Here is a 16,833-nt window from a genome sequence, read left to right as displayed (position 1 = left end):
CTCTGAGTCTTCATAACTCTGGGCCCCTGAAGTCATAGCCTCACACTTGGCCTATTTCTCTCCTTCCTATTCAGTCTGTGAGAAGTACATTAATTAGGCCATTACTGAGCTGATTCTTTTCTTTTATAGATAGGCTTTGCAACAGATGCAAGCTTCCTGAAGGCAGAGATGAGCCCCAATCCCGAACACAGTAACTGGCACGGAGGAGGCTCTTCATAAATGCTTGTGGTCATGTAAATAGAGAAATGAAGCAAAGCCAAACGTATAATGGTCATAATGGTATAACTTGGTCAAAAAGGAAAAGAAATCGTTACTTCTCTTGGTTCCACGAAAAGGCTCCCTAGGTAAGGGAAAAGTATCATCAGAGATGACTGTGATGTTGTGGCAAAAGGCATCAATAAAATATTTTTAAAATAAATCCTGCAGTTGAAGCAGATAGTGGTACCTGAGGGTAGGGCTGTCAGCAGGGCATCCTGGCTGATCTTTAGAGAACGGTGCACAGTTGTCAGACCCCACATTTTAGGTAAGACAAGAAAGAACTGAAGTTTATGGAGAGGTGGCTGATGAAGGGCAGTGAATGAGGAAATTTAAAACTATTGACCAACAAGCACCTCCCATGAGCCAGGCACGAGAGATAAAAGCCAGTCCTTGTCCTCATGGGGCTTACTTTCTGACTCTTCTCCCAGGTTATCTGAGGTTTAGCTGAAGGGAAAGAGAATATGCGATATGAAGAAGAGACTTATGGAACTTGAAGAAAACTGGAGGGATATGATGTCTATTACTGAACATTATAAGGATTGTGACGTGGGAAAGGGCTTAGATTTAATGCTGCTTATCTCCTGGAGGGTAGAAATAGAGTCAATGGACAGAAGTTGCAGAAAAGCAGATTTTCTTTCAACAGAAGAGAAGGAAGAATTTCCTAAAATTTAGAGTGGTCCCAAAATAGAATGGGTTGCCTTGGTTGAAAACTAAGTCTTTATGGGACAGCTAGATGGTACAGGGGATAAAGCACTGGCCCTGGATTCAGGAGGACCTGAGTTCAAATCCAGTCTCAGACACTTGACACTTACTAGCTGTGTGACCTTGGGCAAGTCACTTAACCCTCACTGCCCAGCAAAAAAAATTTTTAAATGAAGTCTTCTTCATGGGAAGTGTTCAAGGAAATACTCTTTGACTAATTGTTGGTATCACAGAAGGGATTCATGCTTCAGACAGAGGACAGACTAGACCTCTAAGGCCCCGTAAAACTCTAATATTCATTAAGACTTATGACTGAGCTGGACTCTAGTATAATATCCCTCCATATACTTCCCCTGTATATTTATGTGCTCACAGCAGTTTAAGATCAAGCCAGAATGCAACATGAAGAAGAGCACCAGCCTTTGGAGGGCATTAGAGGGAAAACCCAGAAGAGGCTTATCCACCCATCTCGGTCCCTAGATGCCAGATTTTTTTCCTGCCCCCAAATGATCAATGAGGTTGCCTATAAACTCTAAGAGACTAAAGGAGATGGTGCTCAGAAATCTCCTCCTATGGCTCCTAATTCATTATATCTAAGGGTGATTATAGGATGTTCAGCTACTAAGTCATAAGGTTTGGTACACATTTGTTGTGAGGACCAGTGTAAGATGTTTACCCATTGTAAACATTTCTAATATGGAGTGATATTTTTTAGATTATATATACCATGGGGGGCAGCTAGGTGGTGCATTAGATAAAGCACTGGCCCTGGATTCGGGAGGACCTGAGTTCAAATCCAACCTCAAACACTTGACACTTACTAGCTGTGTGACCCTGGGCAAGTCACTTAATCCTCACTGCCCAGCCAAAAAAAAAAAAAAGATTATATATACCACCCACATTTCAGCATTTTGTTAATGAGATTTGGCAGACCTTGCTGACCAAGAAGTAGTTGCCTACTTTAATGACATGTTAGTTTCTTTTAGAACATGTGCGATAGAAAGGGAGGTTCTGTAACAATTACCAATATACTTTCTACTAGAAAGCTGGGGGGGGGGGCAATGACAAAATTTCACAAACTTGTCTGAGATTCCATGTGGTATACTTGGCAGTAAAGACAAGGGTGGCCTCTGAGCCACATATTCAGCCAAAGGCCTATAGTCATTCTACACTGGGTGCACTTGTCATTAGCAGATGCCACCCTAGCCACCGGAACCACTGGCAACAAATTCCCTCACTCTCTCCTTTCCCCTACATAGAGAGACAAAGAGCTTCCCTCCACCTTGGGATCCACCCTCCCAGGAATGCAAGGGAGACACACACAAAGGGCTATTTTAACATTGTTTTTTTTAATTTTTGGTGAGGTAATTGGGGTTAAGTGACTTGTCCAGGGTCACACAGCTAGTAAGTGTCAAGTGTTTGAGGTTGGATTTGAACTCAGGTCCTCCCGAATCCAGGGTCGGTGCTCTATCCACTGCGCCACCTAGCTGCCCTGACAAAGGGTTATTTTATGAAGGAATGAGGACAAAGCTCTCAAGGGCACTTGGGTCTGCACAACCTTCCTAGCCCCAAGAACTCTGGCCTTGTTGTACTTGCAGTGATTTTCTTCTGCAGGCTGAGGAAGGAGGCAGGTCATCAGACCAGCAGCATCCGATGACTCCCCAGGGCGGGAGATAGTTCCAGACTAACCCCTTCTAGTGGGGACAATAGGGAATGGGACACGGCGCTAGCGGAGTCATTTGAGGCTGCTTTCAGGTCATGGCACCTGCTGTTCCTGACTCCTGGAGGCTAGTCAGGCTGCTGACTGGAGCTGGCTGAGAAGCACAGCCCTGACTGAACTGCCTACTGGACTAGTGAGATCCCGGCATTGGATTCCTGCATCTTCTGCCTTAGCCTAGAAAGGACTTTGTAGTTGTGGAACACATTCAAACTACGTTCCCTCCTCCTGTGGCCCAGGTTGTTCTTGCCCTCACAGTTGGGTAGATTGTTTTAGAAAACAGGCCTCAATTTGCTGCAAATTCTGGTTCGGTTGGCAGAGTTTTCATCGGCTGTCCTCTACTACTATCAATTCGATAGGCCAGTCAAGTGGACCGGCATGCATAATCGTCTCCATGATGTCATACCTGGGCCTTCAATTTGCTTATGGCTGATTTCAGCTAGAAAAATGCCAACCACAATGTGCACCCTGGGAAGCTCTCTTTTCCAGGGCTTCATGCTTCACCTCTATGTAACCAACCCCAGAGTCAGAGCAATAAATATTTGTTGCACTGATTTTAACCCAAATCTAGAGTCAATTAAATAAGTATTTTAAGGGGCTACAATCAATGACAAAATCGAAACAGTTCTTCAATCCAAGAAATTTATATTCTACTAGACGGAAACAACATGTACACTGAAAAGTAAATTTATACAAAGTAATATCCAGGGGCAGAGCACTAGGAACTGGGGCAGGGAGGGAGTAGAAATCAGGATAGGTTTCCTATAAGCTTTGAGGGAAAAGTAGGGATCCTAAGAAGTGGAGGCGCCAAGGGAGTACAGAGAGAACAAAGTACAAAGGAACGTGGGAAACAGCACGGAGGCTGTTTAACTGAAATGAAGAAAAGGGACAGCAGCCCTGGAAGGAGAGGCTGAAGCCAGGCTGTGGAGCTTCAAAAGCCCAACAGAAGAATGTGTGCACTGTTCTAGAGGGGAGAAGGAGCCACTAGAACTTCTCAAGCATTTCATTAAGAATTTCTTGACCCACCAGTCAGAGCTGGGCCGTACAAATACTCATGTGGCAGCTCTGCAGGAGTGCTGCTGAGACGTCCTGAGGGTCTTACTGTGAGCACAGAGAGGGGACGAGATGGAAACTACTGCCATCAATGACAGACTCCTGTTGCTTCTACCTTCATAACATTTCTCAGATGTCCCCTTCTCTCCTCTGACACTGCCACCCGCCTCAGGCCTGGACTAATGCAATAGCCCTAGGAGGTCTGCCTGTCTCTCAGGCCTCTCCCCACTCCTGTCCATCCTCAGCTCAGCTCTTAGACTGATCTTCCTAAAGGCTGGATCTGCTCATGTCACGACCCTGCTCAATGGCCTCCAGGATCAAATATAAGCTCTTCTGTTGGGCTTTTGAAGCCCTCCATAACTTGGCCCCTTCCTACCTTTCCAGTCTTCTTGTACCTTATGCCCTCCACTCCCCACTTCACTTGCTGTATCCCAAACCTGGAACTCTCCCTCCTCCCCTCCATCTCCCAACAGCTCTGGTTTCTTTCAAGTCTCTTCTTTCTGTAAGAAGCCTTTCCAATTACCCCTGCTGGTTATCTCCAATGTATCCTGTCTCCACCTGGTTTGTTCAGCTGTTCACATGCCCTCTCCCAGACTAGACTCTAAGCTCCTTGAGAGTAGGCACTATTTTCTTGCTTTTCTTTGTATCTTCAACCCTGGCATATAGTAAGCCCTTAATAAATGTTTGTTGACTGACTGATGGAGAAATATACTCTACTTCCTCTTTTTTTTTTTTTTTTTTGGTGAGGCAATTGGGGTTAACTGACTTGCCCAGGGTCACACAGCTAGTAAGTGTCAAGTGTCTGAGGCTGGATTTGAACTCAGGTCTTCCTGAATCCAAGGCCGGTGCTCTATCCACTGCGCCAGCTAGCTGCCCCGGCAATCATTTATTAAGCAACTACTCAGTGCATTTGGTTTTGGTTTTGGTTTTTTTGTGGGGCAATGAGGGTTAAGTGACTTGCCCAGGGTCACACAGCTAGTGTCAAGTGTCTGACTCTGGATTTGAACTCAGGTCCTCCTGAATCCAAGGCCAGTGCTTTATCCACTGCGCCACCCAGCTGCCCCCAAAGAATGTTTTTGTTTATTTGTTTTTGTTTTACTCAGTACATTTTGCTGGGTATTGGGAGAAAGTACAAAGTGGGAATGTCACGTCCCCTGCCTGTGAGGAGCTTACAGGTAAATAAGAGAATAAAATAGCCGTAATATACAGTATCACATAAGTGTAGCCGTTACAAAATGAAGCATTACAGGAAGTACCAAAAGGAAGGTTGTTTGGGGGTTTTAAGATGGAAATTTTCTTGGAGGAGGTAAGATTTGACATGGGTTTTAAGGACTAGATAGTTTAACAGATGAAGAAGGAAAGGATAAAGATTCCAGGCCTAGGCCAAAGCCTGAGCAATGGCAAGGAAATAAGAGTTCAGTGTGTTTAAGGGAATAGAGCTGTCCAGTCTGGCTAGAGAAGTGAGTACATGGTAGGCAGCCTTGTGAGAAAGCTGGAGAGAGTATAAGGGTGCAGGACAAATCACCCCACCCAGGTTAGTCCTGATTTCTCATTAGGAGAGGATTAGAACTAGAAACTTCCCTAAGTGTGACTGGAAATCTGTTCGGACTGGCTGAAGGGCTTGGTCATACTCTCCAAGGCCTACAGGAAAACTCATTTCTAGGATCTTAGTGAAAGCCTTCCCGGGGATGGAGCTGAGGAAGGGAGAAGAGTGTCTTCAGCCTGAGCCTCTTCACCCCACTCCTCAACACCCACCCCGGCCAGAGAAGGACCCTTCAGCCTCAAAGGGTCTGGGAACGCGTCCAGCCTTGTCCTCTGGAGAGCAGCAGCTAGGGGCAATGTCTGCAAGTGGAGTGGAGAACTGATTGGTCTCCATCGGGAGAGGCAACTTGTACAGCTCCACTAGGGTGTGAGCAGAAAACCTTCATCACGCCCAAGAGGGAACAAGGGTAAGAAAAGGACTGCCTGGCAAGGAGTCACAGGTGGTCACTAAGCCTGGGCCCACCTTCCCCCAGACTCTGGATGGACTGGTGGGAGTGTGTAACACAGACTTCACTTACCACACCTACTTAGTAGACGTTCCTTTGTAAAAGCCAATTAGGTCTGGCTAACTGATCATCTTGGGGGAGGAGCCTTGTGGGCTGCAGCATCACACAAGCCACTCCTAGAACCTTAAGGGGACAGAGTGGCCACCCTCTGGGGATCCAGCCTGGTGAACAGGGGTTGGGAAAGATATCCCAAAGCCTCCAAGTGCTACAGGTTGTGGAGGGGATTAAGTGCTATGTAGATGAATTTGAAATGTGCTCAGCAAATGACTGATGACTTCTGAGCAGAACACTGAGAAGATCCATTCATAGTAAAGTTTATTCAGGTGTTGGTATGGATTGGAGGAAGGAGATGGTGGGAACCTACTGAAAGAGGCAGGTGGTAATATGGAACAGTGGGTGGTGTTCATGGGAATAGAGAGAAGTTAAGGAAAAGGACAAATGTTATACTGACCTTCCCTAAAGGGAAGAGAATGTAATCTGTCACCTACACCCTAGTGAGTCTGCCTATGATTCCTGGGAAAATTGGAGAACAGCGAGAGCTGGTTAAGGAAATGCCGAACATAAAAAAAACCACCAACCTTGCATGTACCATACAGGTAAGAGGGAACGGTTTATCTGAAAATGATCTGGAGGTTTAAGCTCAGGATGAACCAACAGACCTATGGCAGCCTCAAAAAGGTCATGTGATCCTAGGGTATATTAAGAGGGGCACACTGATGTCCCCACTGTACTCTGCCCTGGTCAGAGACCTGGATTAGTGACACCGAACAGATGCTGATAAACTGGAAGACATCCATAAGAAGGGACACAGGATGGTGAAGGGTCGGGGGTGGGGGGTGGGTGGAGCTAGGTAGTAGTTGGTGATGGTTGCAAAGACCCAAACTTGGTTAACACTGAGTGAGACCCTTCCTAACCCCTGGAGCTAATAGTGTAATAAATGTCCTGCCTCTGCAGGTAGTCGGTGCCCTCTCATCAATGACCTTCAATGCCAGAATTCCACCCATTGGGTACATGAAAGCAAGGATTCTTGTTCAGGTCTGGCTTAGACTAGACTGCCTGAGGCCTCTACTAATTCTGTGATTCTAATAAGATGGAATGTGACACGTGAAGCCCTGAGAATATTTGGAGAAAGGTGGGCAAGCACCAATAATGAGGGAGAGGCTAAGGATGTGTGGGAGAGGGGTGCCAGCTGAAGTGAGTATCTGAAGGAGGCAGGAGGGAGTGGGGTCTAGGGCAGGGGCACAAGAGCTGGCCTTTGTGGATCAGAACAGCTCTCCTCAAACCAGAGGGAGGGAGACGTGTGCTGAAGAGGAACCCAGGAGTTCTGGTCAAAAGATCTCGATGACCTCACTCAAACGTCAAGTTAGATGAAGTGTGGCTATCTGGGATCCAACTGCTGGTGAATGAATAGAAGAAGTTTGGCATAGACACTTGTGAGGAATGGAAGAGAGAAGTAACCAGGATGGAGCAGCATCTTGTCCAGCCACGATGACATGCCAGGAATCTGCGGTAGCTGAAATCCCTGTTTCTGGGATGTCTTTCATTGATATCGTCACTGAAGATTTGATGGCCCATAATGTGGAAATGAGGTCCCTCACCTTGGAGCGGGGGCGTGATGTTGACTGAATTGAGGGGAATGGAAGGTTTATCAGAGGGGTCCTTTGGCGTAGTAACTAAAAAGAGAACAGCTGTGCACCGGATCACAGAATGACGGGTTTGCGGCTGGAAGGATTTTAGAGGCCATCAAATTCAGCCTCTGAACTTTACAGATGAGGACACTGAAGTGCCTGAAGGTCATGTGGGTAGTGGCAGAACTGGGCTTTAAACAGAGGTCCAGCACTCTCTGCCAGTCAGTTTACCACCTGGGGGCCCAGGGAGGGAGAGGGAGGAGAGGTGAGGCAAAGGCAATGACAAAAACGCAGGCACAAGGGCTGGCAAGCTTCGCACAGGGACAACAAGCTCACGAATTCCATGTAAATGGACTCAGTAGCCTCTTGAATGAACAAAAAAGCTTTTATTAAGCTCTAGGGATCAGGTTCCACAGGGATACAAAAACAAAACGCGAGCCGTCCATGGCATCTAACATGGGAATGGGTGGAGATGATACATTCAGGGGAGTGGCCCTGGGGAGCCATGGACTGGTCGATCCATAAATCAGTCATCAATTGACCGGCCTTTTCCAGAAGTCGTCATACTGATCTGAGGATCCTGCACTGACCCAGAAATGGGGGAGGGTCCAGTTTCCTTGGCAGATTCAGGGAAGGGCCAGGAATCAAATCTTTCCACTTGAAAGCTCCTTTCCTATTATATTTGAGACACCTGGGAGTGGTTTTGTTATGTTTTATTGATCTTAAAAGAAAAGGAAGAAGCAAAAGTATACTGGGGGGGGAAGGGCAAGTAGGGGATGCCATGGATACAGTGTTGGGCCTGGAGCCAGGAAGACTGCTCTCCCAGACATCAAATCTGGCCTCAGACACTTACTAGTTGTGTGACCTTGGGCAACTCACTTAACCTCATATGCCTCAGTTTGCTCATCTGTCAAATGAGCTGGAAAAGGAAATGGCAAACCCCTCCAGTATCTCTGCCAAGAGAATCCCAAATGGGACAAAGTCACACAACTGAATGACAACAAAAGGGGAAAGAAAGGTCGGGGAAATCATCTCACAAGACTGTACAAACAAGGAGGAAGGGGTAAGGGTGAGTGGGTGACACCTGAACCTCATTTTCACCTGAACTGGGTCAAGAAGGTAAGCACGTTTACACAACTACACAGCGAGGTGCAGAAATACATTTCACTGCACAGGGTAACCGGGAAGAGAAGGAAAGAGGGAGGGTAGATTCAGGAAAAGATTAGGTATAAGGAAAATAGAGAACAAAGTCCAGAGGGGCTCAAAAGGCAAGAGACGGCTCTGTGCCAAGGGGGAGAGCAGAGCCCACCGGACCTAGAGAACAGGTGCTGAGCACAATGAATGAGCACCAGCCTCTCCTTTGTAAAGATGGCATGGAAGGAGCAGCTAGGTGGCACAGTGGATAGAGCACCGGCCCTGGAGTCAGGAGGACCTGAGTTCAAATCCAGCCTCAGACACTTAAGACTTACTAGCTGTGTGACCCTGGGCAAGTCACTTAACCCCAATTGCCTCACCAAAAAAAGTTTAAAAAAAAAACCCCAAAACACAAAGATGGTGTGGAAATAAGAATAGGACAAAGGGAAACGAACAGCTTATCATAACTGCACACAGGATAAACTCAAGCATAAAATGGTGCCAACTGAATTTCAAGGCGATAGGTATAGAAGAAGCACCAAGAACACTTAGAAAGTCACAGACATATATAAGGCAACACAGGGAACAGTTCAGGTCACAGTACTAGCTTAGTTGTGCTTTCTTTTAATCTTAGGACCATGCCACCAGGCTAGCATCTTTGGACTTCAGAAGGCAGCAAGGGCGACCTCTAGGCCAGGGGAGCTTAAAGAGTAGTACAAATATCTAATGGGTTCAAGATCTGGGTTCCTAGCCCTTGCAAAGTCATCAAGGTCAGCTTCTGTGGTTTTAGGTGGGGCTGATATTGGGGCAGTTAGGTGGGTACAGTGGATACAGCACTGGCCCTGAAATCGGGAGGACCTGAGTTCAAATCTCACCTCAGACACTTACTAGCTGTGTGACCCCGGGCAAATCACTTAACCCCAATTGCCTTGTACATCCAAGGCCATCTCTAGTCGTCCTGATATACATCTTGCCACTGGACCCAGATGGCTCTGTAGAGTTACTGCAAGTCATGACATCACCCTGATGTCATGGTCTTCTTCAAGGACAAAGGACAAACAACAAGGGGCTGTTATACTCCTACTGATGGTCTTTCTTATATACGTTTGGCTACAGAGGGAACAAGGAGGGGACAAACAATGTTGAGCTATGAGCAGCTCAATCCCGTCTTTCTAGACAATTAGATTTCTCCTCTGCCAAGTCCAAAGGAAATGGCTGGATTAGAGTCACTTTGGATTACAGAATCAGAGATCCAGGCTGGTAGGAACCAAAGATGCCATCTGCGTCAACACCCTTGTTTTACAGATGAGGCCCAGGTCGCTCAGGTAGTATCAGAAGGAGAATTTGTTTCCAGGTCCTCTGACTCCACGGCCACTGCTCTTTCCGTAGTGCCAGCCAAAGCTGCCTCCTGAAATGCCAAGTCTCAAGAGTCCCATTCTAAGTCGGCCTCACTCTTGCCCAGCAGGTAGCACATCACTCCATGTGCTGTGTTTTGTTTGATGAGCAGTGAGCCAGGGTGTGGCAGCTCAGCTGCTATAAATGCAATCTAGGACTTGAGCACCTGAAGATATAATTAGGATGCCTTGGCCTTGGGCTAAGGGATTGGGAAGCCCAGCTCCCTCAGACAGCCACACCAATATCCTCCCTCAAGGGCACCCTCTCCCCAGGCTATCAGGTGTTTTTATTGAACCTTCTGCTTCATTCTCCATACAGACAGATTTCTTAGGTGCAAACTGTGTGAAAGGCAGCATCCTTAGCTCTTGATAGTGAATCATTTTTCAGTCATATCCAACTCTGTAACCCCATCTAGGGTTTTCTTGGCAGAGATACTGGTATAGTTCACTATTTTCTCCTCCAGATCATTTGACAGATGAGGAACTGAAGCAAACAGGGTGAAGCGACTTGCCCAGGGTCACACAGCTAGCAAGTGTCTGAGGACAGATTTGAACTTGGGGTGACCAGTCTTCCTGGCTCTAGGCCTGGCACTCTATACACTGTGCCACCTTTCTACCCAGAAATATCCTTAACAGGGCATGAAAAACAGACAAAGTTATCGTCAAGCATTTATTAAGTACCAGGGATACAAAGATAAAAACACAAGAACAGCCTATGACCTCAAAGAACTCACATACTAATGGGAGATAAAATATAAATAGGGACATATGAGATATCTAGAGAATAAAAGGAAATATACCTCAAAGGGAAAGGGCCTAGTGGCTGGAGGAATGGGAAGACTTTTGCATAAGGGCCTTTGAACTGGTTTTTAATTTTTTTTTGTTGAGACAATGGGGGTTAAGTGACTTGCCCAGGGTCACACAGCTAGTGTCAAGGGTTTGAGGCAGGATTTGAACTCAGGTCCTCCTGAATCCAGAGCCAGTGCTCTTCCACTGCACCACCTAGCTGCCCCTGAACTGAGTCTTGAAGGCAAGGGGATGGGTGGGAGACAGCATTGAAGTATGCTGGGTAGCCAGTACAAAGCACAATTTAATTGGAGTAGATGGTACTAATTCCAAAAAAGGCCTAAATGTTTAGAGCTATGGAGTTGAGGTTGGGTCAGTGAAAGTTTCATGAAAGAAGAGCTTGATCTGAACCCTGAAGGAAGGCTAAGTCCTAGACAAGGTGAAAGGGAGCTGGGAAAGAAAGGATGTCCCTAATAGCGATTTTATCAGTAGATCAGCTGAGTGGAAGGGATAAGGGGGAGGGCCCTGAAAGTCACACCATTACTAAGGGACTTCCTAGTTGTTTATTCTCAATGTATGACTGCCTTTAACTTCACTGCAACAGGAGCTTAAATGCACCCAGCTGATCTTCAATTTGCTTTGTTCATCTCTCTCTTCTGGACCCTCCTGGTCCTTGGTGTGAGATTTAAGTCAGTGCATCACTTTTCCACATGTATAGAAGTCCCAATTCATAGGTTATGTTTGAAAAGTCATTTGAAATTCAGTTGTCTGGAGCTTCAACGCATTTTCCTATTCTTTTTTTTTAAAACCTTTTTGGGGCAGCTAGGTGGACGCTGTGGATAAGGTACTGGATTCAGAAGGACCTGAAGTTTCGAATTCGACCCAGACACTTGACACTAGCTGTGTGACCCTGGGCAAGTCACTTTAACCCCCACCCCATTCCCCCAGGGGAAAAAAAAAAACCAAACCCTGTTATTCTTTTGTAGGCCAGCCCATAAAACTTATTTCACCCATATCTACTTCAAGCTTAGTATAAATATCTTTCATACTTTTTCTAAGCATTACTTCAAATGCATGCCAATTTCAACTCAAGAGACAGGAATACTTATTGTTTTGTGGGAGAGAGGGTAAAAGTGAAGAGGAGATGGCCCAGGCAGAAGTGAGGGTGGGCCTGGACTCAAGTGGTCTGAAGCTGGAGCAGAAACGTACCTTGTCTCCAAAGTGCTCCTGCTGCTACCTTTACTGGCAAATACAGGCTCTGAATGGAGATAACCCATCTGAGGGCCCATGGAGTAATCCAGGAAGGGGAGGTGGTTACTCTGGTAGTTCTACCATATGGTCTGATTTACCTAAACTATCTGAATGCAAAAACGATTCCTTTACAATACCAGTGAGAAAAGCAGTACGTTGTATTGAATCATTGTTGATTGAACGATGCTGAAAAGAGGCAAAACCAACCATTGAAAAATAATCACAGGGGCAGCTATATGGCGCAGTGGAGTAGAGGCAGCCGGTGCTGGAGTCAGGAGTACCTGAGTTCAAATCCGGCCTCAGACACTTAACACTTACTAGCGTGTGTGACCCTGTGCAAGTCACTTAACCCCGATTGCCTCACTAAAAAAAAAAAAAAATAATAATCGACCCTCTTTTCTCCCATGCCATTTATCCTGGTAGTCCTGTACTCCTCCCCTGAATCCTAGTTTCCATGCCTTATTTATTGTGCTTTCTGCTGTAGTTATCTCAGCTGGTTCTGAGAAGTAGTTTTAGGACAGGGCTCTAGTTTGAATAAAAAGACTTGGGCTTGAATCCCGCCTCAACTGTGTGCCCAATCCTACCAAGAAGGTCACCTGATCTCTCTCATGTTTCTTTATCTGTTAATTCAGGGTAAAATGCCCTTACCTCCTCCTAGGGTCATGTGAAGATCAAATGAAAACAACATTAGGGAGAGCTGCTCCAATTGCCTATGGGAGAAAGATGTGTGAAGAGAATAACTTGGGAGGTGTGACCACCTAGTGCCCGCCGTGGAGTACCTGACAGAAAGCTAGGACTCCCTATCAGGAAGAACATGGGTCAAAGGCCTGCCTCTGACATAACACCTATGTGAGCCTCTACCTATTACTTAAACGTCTCTCGAGTGCTCTAAGCAATTCTCTAAGGTTATAAGTTGCATAAAGGTGTGTATCCTGTGTGAGCTTTCAAACCAAAATATTTACAGAAACAGACTGAATGCCGAAGCAGACATGAGACTTAAGCTTATTCTCCTATTAAGCCAGATGTTAGAGATTTCTAGAAATATGTAAAAACAATGACCGTTTTTACTAATTTTTTTGTTTAGCAAATGCAGTCATTTGTATAAAAATATACTATTTATGTTAACCTGGAATGGATTTCTTAATGTTATTTTTAAATGAATTAATGTTTTTTCAATAGATCAGTCTGAATTTCTAATACCGTAAATACCGATGTATAGCTCCCATAAACAAAAGATCTTTGAATTCGCAATAATTTTTAAGATGTAAAGGGGTCCCCTAGATCTGAAGTTTGGGAATTGCTGCTTCACACCAATGAGAGCACAGGCCAACCCCCACGCCCTACCCTGCTCCATGGGATGGTTCCCGGGGAGCTGCAAGGACCTCGGAGCCTACCTGGTCCGACCCCCTCGGGGGTGCAAATGAGGCCCCATGGCCGAGCACGGCCGGCCAGGGAAGGCCCCTCCCGGGCCGGAGAGCGCAGGCCGGGCCCGGGTTCGGGCCCCACTCCCGCCAGCAGGCCAGGCCGCGCACATGCCAGTAAGGGGTGGGGGTGGGGGTGAGGAGGGCCGCCCTCCGCCCGCCCCGCGGCGGGAGCTGAGCTCCGGGAGCCGGGACCCAGCGGGGGTCGAGGTCCTTCGGGAAGCGGCCAGTGCCCGGAGCTTCTCGGGCCAAGGTTCCCTTTCCGGGCGGGTCAGCACGGAGGCCAAGCGGGGCCGGAGGGCCACACCGGCCGGGGCCCAGCTCCCCGCTCCGGAGTCTCCCTCTCGGCCTCCCAGCTTCCCGGGCCGGGCCAGGATGTTCTTCCTGCCCAGCGTCCCTCCGGCCCCACGCCCCGGCCCTTACCCCCGGTCTCCAACCCTCGGCCCCGGCCCCGGCCCGGGTCCTCGGTCTCACCCCCGGCCTCGGTTTCACCCTCGCCCCGCTCTCCACCCCGGCCCCCGGCCTCGGTCTCGGCCCCGCCGCAGCCCTCGCTCTGGCGGCGGCGACGGCGGCTCGGAGGGGTCCGTCCGAGGGTGCTCCGCAGAACCCGGGCATTTCCTCTTCCTCCCCGGCGCGCCGGGGCGGCGGCGGGCGGCCGGCCCAGGCGGAGGACACAGCGCCCCGCCTCCGGCCGTGCGGGCGAGCGCGGGCCCCAGAGCCAGGCGCCCGGAGCCGCAGCCGCCGCCGCCGCCTCCTCGTCGGCCGCCGTCGTCGGCGCTGTCGTCGTCGCCGCCGCCGCCGCCTCCTCCTCCTCCGGCAGCAGCTGCGGGGCCCGAGGCGGGAGCGGGAGCGGGGCGGGCGGCGGCGGCGGAAGGGGGAGGGGGAGGGGAAGGGAGGGGGGAGGAGGGAGGGGGAGGAGCGGGAGCCGAGCCGGAGCCGGAGCCGCCACTGCCGCGAGCGCCGCCGGGCCCGCCGCCCAGCGCACAGGGACCGTGTCACGGTGACGGGCGCCGGCTGAGCGAGCGAGCGGCGCGGAGCTGCGGCGTCGGCCCCGCCTCCTGGAGGAGCCGCGCAGCCGAGCGCGGCCCGGCCCGGCCCGGCCCCGATCCCTCCTCCTCCTCCTCCTCCTCCTCCTCTCCTCCTCCTCCTCCCTCTCTCCTTCCTCCTCCTCCTCCTCCTCCTCCTCCTCTTCCTCCTCCTCCTCCTCGCCGCCGCGGCGGAGCCAGCACTGCCCCTGCCGCCGCCGCCGCCGCCGAGCCCACCCCGCCCCCGCGGCCGGCCCGGAGCCCGGAGCCCGGAGCCGCCGGAGCCGGAGCCGCCCGAGCCGCCGGAGGCAGGGCGCCCGCCTGCCCGCCGCCGCCGCCGCCGCCGGCCGCTCTGTGGCCGGGGCCGCTCGGTCGGTGCGGGCAGCGGCCGGGGGCCCCGCGGGGACTCTGCGTGCAGCCGGAGCCCGGGAGGGGCCGCGCCGCCACAGTCTGAACTAGGATGTCCCGACATGAAGGTGAGAGGCCAGGCCCGCGCCTGCCCGCCGCCCGCCGGCCGCCCGCCGGCGCAGAGCAGGGGGGAGGCCGGGCGGGCCGGGCCCGGCCCGAGGCTTTGCACTGTCATGGGGTGGCGGGGGGAGGCCGCGGCGGGGCCCGTTAGCGGCGGGGCCCGGGCCCGGCGGCCAATACCGGACAGACGCGGCGGCCTGGGCCTGGCGGGCGCGGCCTAGCGCTGTGCGGGGCCCGCGGGACACGGCGGGAAGGGACCGGACCGGACGGACCGGGAAGCCGGGCCGCCGCCGCCTCCGCGGCCGCCTCCGCCTCCGGGGGGCAGGCCCCGGTTCCGCGCTGGTCGCTGGGGAGACGCCGCTGGGCTCGGCTCGGCTCCGGGAGGGCCCGGGAAACCCCAGTGCGGCCCGCCTGGCTTAGGCCGCGTCGCGTCCCGGGGCTCGGGTAACTAGCTCCCCCGGGGGACTCGGGACCCGGCCCGGCCCCGGGCCGCTCGAGCTGCCGGGGTGAAGCCGGTCGGCCCCCAGGCACAGCCTACCCGAATTCGGGGCCATATGGTCGGGACGAGTGAGCGGGGGCCGCCGGGCTGCCTTTGTTCGGCCACTTTGTAGTCCTTGCAGCCCCAGCGACCTGGGCCCCGGCGTCCGGGGAAGGGGGGGGGGCCCGCGCTCGGCTCTGCCCCCGCCTTGAACCCCGGTGCGAGGCCGGCAGGCGGGGGAGCCGGTGCCTCGGCCCGCCGGGGGCTCCCCGGAATAGGAGAGAGCGGACTGGAGGGTCGCACCGAGTGGGGGTTTCTGTCTCTTTTCAACTCAGTCCGATTATTGCTGGGTCAGTTTTGAATTTTATTCCTAGTAAGTTCAAAAAATAACAAGGGCTGCGTGCCAGTTGTTGGGTGGGCCAGGCAGCACTTTGGACCCGGGGGTCATGGTCTCTGAAAGTTTACATTGAAAAAAGGCAGGAAGGATGAGGACGAACACCCTCCTTTTTTATACTTTGAGCAAATACTTATTAAGTACCTGCCATGCATTGTGCTAGGGAGGAGAGGGAGAGAGAGGGCCTGGGCCCAGGTTGTGATTTCACTGGTGGAGGGAACTCCCTCGACTTAAGCAGGTTGGCACCTTCTCTACAACTTGTTTTAGAGGGTGTCTAGAGAGGTAAAGGGATTTGTCCAGAGTCACCCAGCCAGTAGGTCCGCGACCCAGGGCACAGTCAGAGGCAGAACTCCAGTCCGTGTCATGCTGGTTTGGAGGCCGGCACTCTGTCCACTGCACCAACACTGTCTCTCAAGGGGCTGGTAACAATAGTAATATCACTGAAATATTTAGGAGGCTAGTGCCATTGCAACATAGTAACATTTAGAAGTTACACTTATTTCATCAACTTCATGAAATTTTGCCTCCCTGGTTTTAGTCATTTAAAGATGGGTTATAATAAGGCATGGGATTTGTAATCACATTTTAGTGGTCACGTTAAGTGTCGTTTCGGACTGCAAGTTTTAGGTGTATCTTAGCTTTGTCAAAGAGATGGGGACAGTATGATGACGTCCTTCTCACACGGCAGCCTTGTAAGTTAAAATCACGTCATGATAGCCTTGGAATGGACCTTGAGAGGTCAAATAGTCCATTCCCCTTGTTTCCTGCTGACTATTTTAAAGATATTTGAAGAGAAGATTGATTTCAGATCTCCCAGCAACCTTTTCTTTGTGCTAGAGTCATTTTTCCTTACGTCTAAACTAAATACTTTGGATCTACAACTTAATTCATTTTCCAAATTTTGGTCTTTCCTGAAGAACTAGTTATGAAAGTCTGTAGTAACTTTAGATTTACCTTAATAACCTGGCACCTTAAAAGACTGAAACTGATTATTCGGTAAGCTTATGTTTCAAAATTAGTTAATATCATATACTCCTTAGAAAGATAATATCCCTATTAATTATTTGACCATTCGT

General features: G+C 50.3%; 1 protein-coding gene across 1 annotated transcript in view; it reads left to right on the top strand.

Annotated features, from left to right (window-relative positions):
* Window positions 1-14,716: 14,716 nt before the first annotated feature.
* The window catches only part of KCMF1 (potassium channel modulatory factor 1), a 112,520-nt gene continuing 110,403 nt past the window's right edge, over window positions 14,717-16,833 (top strand). The window contains exon 1 of the mRNA XM_043984015.1: window positions 14,717-14,893. Within this exon, the coding sequence (XP_043839950.1) occupies window positions 14,878-14,893 (16 nt within the window). The 5' untranslated portion in view covers window positions 14,717-14,877. The remainder of the gene's footprint in view (window positions 14,894-16,833) is intronic.

The sequence above is a fragment of the Dromiciops gliroides genome, chromosome 2, assembly GCF_019393635.1.
Source record: "Dromiciops gliroides isolate mDroGli1 chromosome 2, mDroGli1.pri, whole genome shotgun sequence".
Classification (NCBI taxonomy): domain Eukaryota; kingdom Metazoa; phylum Chordata; class Mammalia; order Microbiotheria; family Microbiotheriidae; genus Dromiciops; species Dromiciops gliroides.
This window is presented reverse-complemented; position numbering and strand designations above follow the sequence as displayed.